Here is a 10,000-nt window from a genome sequence, read left to right as displayed (position 1 = left end):
TTTCTAGAGCAGTGTCGTTAACTCTTTCCTTACCGGCCATTTTTCGGATTTTCCCCAAAACTTCACATCCAACCTATACAAAAATATATTTATTTCTTGCTATAGATATATTTCTTTCTGCTAAACGACCTCTTCAACACAGTGTTAATATACATTTTTGTTCAAATATTATGATGTACAAAAGAAATCAGAATGAGAAAAATGTTGGCTGTATCGTAACGAATGTGACGATTTTCCTATGGGTGGTAAGGAGAGGGTTAACTCCTTAATGCCTCCCAGGACTTCATGCGGCTATGTAGTCTAGTGGTATGACACTCGCTTTCGGATAGGAAGGTCCTGGGTTCGAGCCTCGCGCTCGGCACATAGTTGAGTCCTTGGAGAAGGCTCTTTACTCATATTCTCTCACCGTACTCAGGTGTAAAATGAGTGCCTGGCCCTAAACAGCGTTGTCTCGGTCCGAAAAAAAAATGTAATTCCGTCCTAAATGTTAAATATAGCTGTTGACCAGGGGCCCTTGTAAAGCGCTTTATTTGAGCTTTATATAGCGCAATATCCATTAAATGTGCTCAAAGCGCTTTACAAGGGGTCCCTGGTCAACAGCAACATTTAACATGTAGGACGTGACATGAGGCCTGTTGGCGATATTACAATTTTTCGGACAAAGACAACGCTGTTAACGGCCAGGTACTCATTTTACACCTGAGCACGGTGAGAGAATGTGAGTAAAGAGCCTTTTCCAATGACTCAACTATGCACCGAGCGCGAGGCTCGAACCCAGGACCTTCCGATCCGAAAGCGAGTGTCATACCACTAGCCCACATAGCCGTACTCTAATAAACCAGGTCGGAAAACTCGCACGTTTAGTGGATATTGCGCTATATAAAAGTTCAAATTAATTTACCAGAAACTCATCGGTTTATCTTTCCTCACCTGAAACTCGATGGTGCCGTACGCATCCGTGACCATGGGCTGGGTGTGCTTGTAGGGGTGCCATTTCTCGGGGTGCCCCGGGTCGTTTCGATGTACCCCCATCTGCACGTGCCAGCTGTCCGCCCTGCCACAGCAGCATCTGAAGGGGAAAGACAAAGTTCAAAGTTCAAAGTTTATTAAATCTTAGGCTTTCGCCAGGTCTTACCACCTGGAAGGAGATTAAAACGTTAGCTCAGGATAGAGAAGGCTGGAAACTGTTTGTCTGTGGCCTATACCCTGACCCAGGGTGAAAAAGGCAATGATGATGATGATGATGATGATGATGATGAGGCTTTCGCCAGTAAATCACACAATTTGATGACAACATACATGAAAGTGGAAAAAAATGGTACATGGAACCAAAAAATAAACTGATACTTACTTTACTTGAGCTCTTATTTAGCGCAATATCCACTAAACGTGCTCAAAGCGCTTTACAAGGGGTCCCTGGCCAACAGCAACACATAACATTTAGGAGGAGACATGACGCCTGTCAGGCGATATTGCAAATTTTTGGGTCAGAGATAATGCTGTTAACGACCAGGTACTTATTTTACACCTGAGTATGGTGAGAGAATGTGAGTAAAGAGCCTTCTCCAAGGACTCAACTATGCGCCGAGCGAGGCTCGAACCCAGGACCTTCCGATCCGAAAGCGAGTGTCATACCACTAGACCACATAGCCGAATAATCATTTTTAAAAAATACAACAAGACAGATTATAGGGAGGGAAAACATGAAAAAGGCCAATAAATGGAAATAACAGTGGCGGGATTCGAACCCAGGCTAAAGTAGAAAACGGTAGGGGCTGCCTGAAGCCGGTGATCTTAAAATACTAACGAAAGAGTGAAAATGGAGAGGCTTCGTATACGAACCCAGGCTAGGTGACTTTACGTTGATCAATATCTCAAAAAAAAATTATGAACTAAATATTGGGGGGGGGGGGGGAAATCCAAGAGAGAGAGAGAGAGAGAGAGAGAGAGAGAGAGAGAGAGAGAGGAGAGGGAGAGAGAGAGAGAGAGAGAGGGAGGGAGGGAGGGAGAGAGAAAGAGAGAGAGAGAAAGAGAGAGAGAGAGAAAGAGAGAGAGAGGGAGGGAGAGAGAGAGACAGAGAGAGACACACAGAGAGAGAGACACAGAGAGAGAGAGACAGAGAGAGAGAGAGACTGGGAGAGAGACACAGAGAGAGAGAGACAGAGAGAGAGAGAGACTGGGAGAGACACACACACACACACAGAGAGAGAGAGAGAGACAGAAAGAGACAGAGAGAGAGAGAGAGAGAGAGAGAGAGAGAGAGAGAGAGAGAGAGAGAGACATGCAAAATTCAATAGATAAAAATTGAAAGGAATCCCATCCAGTAGTCGCCACGTCGACATCGGATTAAAATTTAATATCCTGCCACCTCCCCGAGCAACACATCGCCCACGTGGCCATCACACCCGTTTTTATTTTAGTATGGTTTTTTGTTTTTTTTAAAATTCCGATTGAAAAAAAAAACAAAAACAAAAACAAACAAAAAACCAATTCATCTTGGCAAAAAAAAAAACAAAAAAAAAAAACAACTCAAAATCGGACCTTACCAAGTCTTGATTAATATTGTTGGGGGTTTTTTTTGTTTAACTCACTCAACCCTAACACCGACTATATCCAAAGTTTACCCTGGTTACTTTTACCCTAACCCTAACCCTAACCCTAAACTCTTGCCTATTTCTTACATTTTTCTGAGACAAATTATAGGTATAGATGGTATCAAAGCGAATGTTTTATAGTTTTTACATGTTAATGGTAGTTGAATAAAACTATCTATGTACATGCTCATTTTAAATATTTTTTCCTTTTTGAAAAGTACGGTAGCAAAAATCTCGAGGATGGAGTGAGTTAAAAGTGTTTGAGTGTTTTCAGGGCGTAACAGACGTGTGGTGGTCACGTTCGGTCCATAGAAAGAAAAGAGGAATAATAATAAAAATAAAATTCCCTTTATTCATCCCTAGGGGGAAATTTTTCTTTACGGTCTATTCCAAGGGAAGACTAGAATAACCCATGCGTCAGCCGCAGTGCAGCGCCGCAAATTGTGCTAAGGCTAGGTGACTTGCTCAAGGCCACACAACGCGGCGGGTAGTCGAACTCGGTACCTTTCGGGTACGAAGCAAAGACCGTACCGCTGAGCCACGCAGTCCCATAAGAAGAAAGAAATTAAAAAAAAAAAGATTACAAAGAAAAGACAATAAATAAATATATAATTCCATAGGCCAGGACGACTGCAGGTGAGGGGGGGGGGGGAGAGGGGGAAGAGGGGAGAGGAGAGGGGGGGGGGGGAGAGAGGGGAGGAGCCAGGGTGTATGAAAACAACCGACTGTCATTGCTGCTAAAAGCCGCTGAAATAAGTAGCGAATCATTTATTCATGAAAACATAATCCGCCCAGTTCATGGGACAACACAAAGTCGTCGTGCAAGTTGTTATAGGGAGATGTTACAAAGAAAGAAAGTAAGAAAGATAGAAAGAAAGAAAGTAAGAAAGATAGAAAGAAAGAAAGAAAGAAAGAACTAGGAAAGAGAGAGAAAGGGGGGGGGGGGTCTGGAGCCGGTTCAGACGGGGAGGGGGGGGGGGGGGAGGGGGAGGAGAGAGAGAGAAAAAGAAGAAGAAGAAGAAGAAAGAAGAAGAAGAAGAAGAAGAAGAAGAAAGAAGAAGAAGAAGAAGAAGAAGAAGAAGAAGAAGAAGAAGAAGAAGAAAAGAAGAAGAAGAAGAAGAAGAAGAAGAAGAAGAAGAAGAAGAAGAAGAAGAAGAAGAAGAAGAAGAAGAAGAAGAAGAAGAAGAAGAAGAGCCGTTATAGACGCTTTTTAAGACGAGAGGAAACAGAACGAGATCATGACGTCATGGAATGAGAATAGTCAATCGATGACACCCTGATTCGGCTGTATTGTCTTTGCTTCGTACTTCGTATCCGAACGGTACCGAGTTCGACTACTCGCCCAACTGTCTAACATCGCCGTCTTGTTCATTCCAGTCTTCCCTTGGAGTAAACTAGAGCTGGGGCGGGAACTGGTTTGTATGACGTTCTCTCTCTAATAACTTTTCCGCCGGTGACGTCCAATCAAGGGACGCTACTCTTCCGCTAATCTCATTCCCTATATTATTGTCGAGGATCACTCCACAGTTTGTAGGGTTTTACATTTTAAACTTTCTAAAACTCTGCTCATAAATACTAATTTAAAAAAACACATAGATTAAAAAGTCACGCTGTGAACTCTAGCAATCGCGTGAAGGCATGTTGGCAACCATTTTCAGCCACTTCAGCTGCTGGGAGGCTATTCCATAGTCGGGCAGTGGAAGGGGAAAACGAATACATGTGGCTGTTTTTGATGTTGGGATGGTTACTCTTGCTGTGTGTCCCCTCGTATTTCTTGTGCCGATATCTTTGATGTCGTTTGGAAGTTCTAGAGTAGACCCTAAAGAAACTTCTTTTGTGGTCAAGTAAGCCCTGACACCATCTTTATTTATTTATTTATTGAGCTTTTACATAGCGCAATATCCACTAAATGTGCTCAAAGCGCTTTACAAGGGGTCTCTGGTCAACGGCAACAGTTAACATGTAGGACGGGACATAACACCTGTTAGGCGATATTACAATTTTTTCGGACAAAGACAACGCTGTTTACGGCCGGTACTCATTTTACAATGAGTACGGTTACGGTGAGAGAATGTGAATAAAGAGCCTTTTCCAAGGACTCAACTATGCGCCGAGCGCGAGGCTCGAACCCAGGACCTTCCGATCCGAAAGCGAGTGTCATACCACTAGACCACATAGCCGCACATCTAATACAAAAAGTGGTAGTAATGGAAATAAGCAACTAACTCGGATTACTTCATTCACATTGCGTGAACAACTGAAGAGAGTTTTTTCCAAAATCAAACCGAAAAAAAAAAACAAAAAACCAAACAACAACCACGTTATCTCCCTTTACCCCAATTTTGAGATTTTTCATGATTCCTTCCCCTAGATCTTCTTTTTAATCATATTATTCCACTGTGATTAAATATCAACATTATATTAATCTTAAGCAATCCTTATATCAATTCATTCCTTAAAATGAAGGTTATGATTCGATTTTTAAAAAAATATTTCATGGAGAAAATAAAAATTACATTTTTTAAAATTAGTTTTTGAAAACTACTCTGGTTCCAGAATTGCACTCAGCTTGTGTTACTATTACCGCCGATCCGAAAGCGAGTGTCACATACCACAAGACCACATAGCCGCGCAATCTTTTGGGAATGAGATTAGCGGAAGAGTAGCGTCCCTTGATTGGACGTCACCCATAGTCTGTGACGTCACCGGCGGAAAAATTATTAGAGAGAGAACGTCATGTTGGTTGTGCGCATGCGTCTCTCGTCCTCGCAGCGTGAATCAAAAGATGACACCGACATTTGGATGGATTGGTTTGACGGCTTTGAAATTCCACAACTTGATTCTCTTCTTCTTCCGCGTTACATTTCATCTGCGCGCGTGTGCATTTCAAACTGGACGTGTGTGATGTGAGAGAGGGAGAGGAGAGGAGTAGAGAGAGAGAGAGAGAGAGAGAGAGAGAGAGAGAGAGATAGAGAGAGAGAGAAGGGGGGGGCAGAGAGAGAGGAAGAGAGAGAGAGAGGATAGAGAAAAAGAGAGAGAGAGAGAGAGAGAGAGAGAGAGAAAGAGAAAATTGAGAGTGAGGGAGGGAGAGACAGACAGAGAGAGAGAGAGAGAGACAGACAGAGAGAGAGAGAGGGGGGGGCAGAGAGAGAGAGAGAGAGAGGGAGAGAAAGATAAAGAGAGAGGGGGGTAGAGATAGAGAGAGAGAAAATAGAGAGTGAGGGAGGGAGAGAGAGAGGGAGAGAGAGACAGGGACAGAGAGAGAGGGGGACAGAGAGAGAGGGAGAGAAAGATAAAGAGAGAGAGAGAGAAAGAGAGAGAGGAGGGAGATAGAGAAAGAGAAAATAGAGAGAGGCAGAAAGAGACAGAGATAGACAGAAAGAGAGAGAGAGAGACCGAGAGAGATTCAGAGTGAGAGACAGAGACAGAGAGAGACAGAGAAAGAGAGAGACAAAGATACACAGAGAGAGAGAGAGAGAGGGACAGAGACAGAGACACACAGAGAGAGAGGGAGAGACAGACAGAGAGAGAGAGAGACAGACAGACAGAGAGACAGACAGACAGAGAGAGAGAGAGAGAGAGAAAGATAGATAGATAGAGAGAGAGAGTTGAAACATATCAAGAAAAAGAATGTATGTGGGCGTCTGAGTGAAGAACCAATTCTTGGAGGTCGTCATCAATCGGATATTGATGTCGTTCCGATTGGCGCCGATCGAACCCCATCAGCTCATCGATATCACGTGACCCTAATCGTATTTCTGACATCAAGATAATGATTAGTCTGGAGACAGGTACCTTGCAATTGGATTTTCTCTTTTATTTCCTTGCTTTATTTTTTAAAAATCTTTTTTATAATCATCAAGAATTCGACAAGGGGGGGGGGGGGGGGGGGGGGGATAGCTCAGTTGGTAGAGCACTCGCTTCACGCACAAAGGAACCGAGATCGATCCCGGGTGCAGTTGAGATTTTTTTTTCTGACCCCTAAACCCCCCCCCCCCCCCCCCCCCCCCCCCCCCCCCCCCCCTTTCCACCCCCTGTTAACCCATCAGTGAATGGGGAGTTGAGTCTGTTGACTTGACGGAAAGTACTTTGCGATAGACTGGCGTCCTATCCAAAGGAGAGCAGGCAATTGATATTGTCCGTTTCACGCTATAGAAACCGTGATAAACTCAAGCTGCATGGGCCTAGAGTCTGAGGGACTACACCCCCCCCCCCCCCCCCCAAAAAAAAAAAAAAAAAAAAAAAAAAAAAAAAAAAACAAACAAGCAAAAAAAAATAAACAAAAAACCCACAAGAATTCGACCTGAAGCTCACCCCCCCCCCCCCCCCCCCCCCGCCCCCCCGCCCCCTCCCCCAAATACAACAAAACAGTTGCCATTTAAGAGCGTTGACAGATCTACTCGTGTCAAAGTGATGCGAGTTGTTAGAAGAAGATGTGGTGGATTGATTCAATATTATCCATCAAAAAAAAAAAAAAACAAAAAAAAAAAAAACTAAATACATACATAATTATATCATAACAAAATAGAAACATAAACATAAAATCAAAGGACACTGTACTAATTGAAACTCATGAACATCACTATGAGGAGTGAAGTCCAGCCAAGATCAATAAAATCAGTTTGGGCCAACCGTGTGGTGCAGCCTAGCTACATGTAAGCAAGGAGTATGACACTTATAATTTGGTGCCATATGCAATGAAGTTGTTATAGTATAAAAATACTAACGTGAAGCCCAGTCTCCAAGAGCTGTGCGGTCAAAAAAAAAAAGCTCAGTATCCAGTTAGTTAAGGGAAAAGTCTACCAAAAAAAAAAAATAAAAATAAAAAAAAAATATTCAGGAAAATCGCGGAAAGTTGCGGGTAACAGCTAAAATCGCGCCGCGAATAGCCATTCGCGGCCGCGAAAAAGACGGGGATAGATTGAAAGAAGTAATGAACCCAAACGAAAATAACAGCTTCACAAAAAAAAAAAAAAAAAAGAAAGAAAGAAAAAAGAACAAAAATACAAAAACACAGGATGTCTAGGACTCATTACACCCTTCTTCAGCCAGAAAGAAAAAATAGTAAAAATATTAATCATATTATTAGAAATGTTTTTACTGTTTTTGGTTATATGTTGGCTGAAGCGAGCAGGGTTAGGGCGTAACTTTCGAAATTTTGCTATTTGTCTGTTTTGTTTTGTAGTTTTTTGTTTATTTTTTGTTTTGTTTTGTAGCTTTTTTTTGTTTTTGTTTGTTTGTTTGGTTTTTTTTTTGGTTTTTTTTTTGGGGGGGTGGGGGGGGGGGGGTGGATCTATGATATCTATTTTTGTTCAGAATTACAAACATCAACACCCAAACAAGGGGGGAGGGGGGGGGGGGTGGTGAAGGCGAGGCGGAGAGGTCATAAGTTGAAGTCATAAAGTCATAAAGTTGTATTAAAACATGATGTGGTTCGTAAAACATTTTCCATATTCATAAACTGATACAATAAATCATTTATTACTCGGCGGGATCAAGATCCCCTAGTCCTATTAGAGATGGGGAGATAAAATCAAATTTATCATTTATCAATAAATCAGCATCCAGCATCCTCTCCCCCCAAAACATATCCGCCATTTTACAGCACAGAAATCCACTTGACGCGGGGTTGTTTTTTTTCCGGCTGAGTCTGGACGAGGCACCGACCAGTGCGGGCTTGTTGCAGGGTCAAGCGTGCGGCTATGTGGTCTAGTGGTATGACACTCGCTTTCGGATCGGAAGGTCCTGGGTTCCAGCCTCGCGCTCGGCGCATAGTTGAGTCCTTGGAAAAGGCGCTTTACTCACATTCTCTCACCGTACTCAGGTGTAAAATGATTACCTGGCCGTTAACAGCGTTGTCTTTGTCCGAAAAATTGTAATATCGCCTGACAGGCGTCATGTCCCGTCCTACAGGGACCCCTCATAAAGCGCTTTGAGCACATTTAGTGGAAATTGCGCTATATGAAGCTCAATTAATTAATTAAAGCGTGGCTCAGCGGTACGATCTTTGCTTCGTACCCGGAGGGTACCGAGTTCGACAACTTGTAATGCTACTGTGGGCCTTGAGAAGTCACCTAGCCTAAGCACACTTTTGCGGCGCTGTACTGCGGCTGACGCCTGGTTTATTCCAGTCTTCCCCTTAGAGATGAATAAAGATACTTTTTCATTCCGTAGCGTGAAACAGACAATAGCAATTGTTTCCTATCCTTTGGATAGGACGCTTGTCTGTTGCAAAGTACTTTCCCCCAAGACTCAGCTGGGGGAAGACTGGAATAAACCAGGCGTCAGCCGCAGTACAGCGCCGCAAAAGTGGGCGGGCGGGGGTGGGGGGGGGGGTCAGAAAATCTCGACTGAACCCGGGATCGAAATTGGTCCCTTTGCGCGTGAAGCGAGTGCTCTACCAACCAGTACTTGAAGTAAACGTCTTCTGGAAAACTAATCATTAAAGCGTTGTTGTTGTTGTTTGTTTTTTCTCTCCATCTTTCAGAGTAGTCTATCTAGGACAGAAGTGATGATACAGAAATAGTCGACGCTGATTGGATGCTGGGGACTTTACAATTGGTATCACGTGGTGTGGGACACACCGCACAATGCCTGGACTGTCCTGAGGGGATAGCGGTGACACAATGGGAGCTGTAATTGGAGTGGGAATCGACCTACAGGAGGAACAAGGCACTCTATTCATTCCATCTTAGCTTGTCCTCCTTTCGTACATCATTTCTTCCATCCACCCATCTATCCCACTAAAAAGCTTATACACATATATACATTCATTCATTCGGCCTTCCATCAGTTCATTCAACTATAATCCATCCATCTATCCATCCACCCATCTATCCATCCACCCATCTATCCATCCACCCATCTATCCACCCATCCATCCATCCACCCATCTATCCATCCATCTATCCATCCATCCATCCACCAATCTATCCATCCATCCATCCATCTATCCATCCATCCACCCATCTATATATCCATCCATCCACCCATCTATCCATTCATCATTCCATCCAACCACCACCATCTTTCCAATACATTGTCTATACATCCATTCAGCATTCTATTTGTCCATTCATTCACCTAATAATCTATAATGAATCCGTCCACACACCCACCTCTATATTTATCTATCTATCTATCTATCTATCTATCTATCTATCTATCTATCTATCTATCTATCTCTCTCTCTCTCTATCTATCTATCTATCTATCTATCTCTCTATCTATCTATCTCTATCTATCTAACTATCTATCCATCTATCTATCTATTTATCTAGCCATCGATCTATCCATCTATCTATCTATCTATCTATCTATCTATCTGTCTGTCTGTCTGTCTGTCTGTCTGTCTGTCTATCTATCTATCTATCTATCTATCTATCTATCTATCTATCTATCTATCT

The 10,000-nt window shown here is 43.0% G+C and overlaps 1 protein-coding gene across 1 annotated transcript in view; it reads right to left on the bottom strand.

Annotated features, from left to right (window-relative positions):
- LOC144964074 (transient receptor potential cation channel trpm-like) overlaps window positions 1-10,000 on the bottom strand; it is a 173,295-nt gene that overhangs the window by 4,536 nt on the left and 158,759 nt on the right. Inside the window, exon 5 of the mRNA XM_078898014.1 lies at window positions 931-1,069. Within this exon, the coding sequence (XP_078754140.1) occupies window positions 931-1,069 (139 nt within the window). The remainder of the gene's footprint in view (window positions 1-930; window positions 1,070-10,000) is intronic.

This window comes from Berghia stephanieae, chromosome 2, assembly GCF_034508935.2.
Source record: "Berghia stephanieae isolate SIO BIC M18660-M18661 chromosome 2, UCSD_Bste_1.3, whole genome shotgun sequence".
Taxonomy (NCBI): domain Eukaryota; kingdom Metazoa; phylum Mollusca; class Gastropoda; order Nudibranchia; family Aeolidiidae; genus Berghia; species Berghia stephanieae.
The sequence above is the reverse complement of the archived record's forward strand: the minus strand, read 5'-3'. Positions and strand labels throughout refer to the sequence as shown.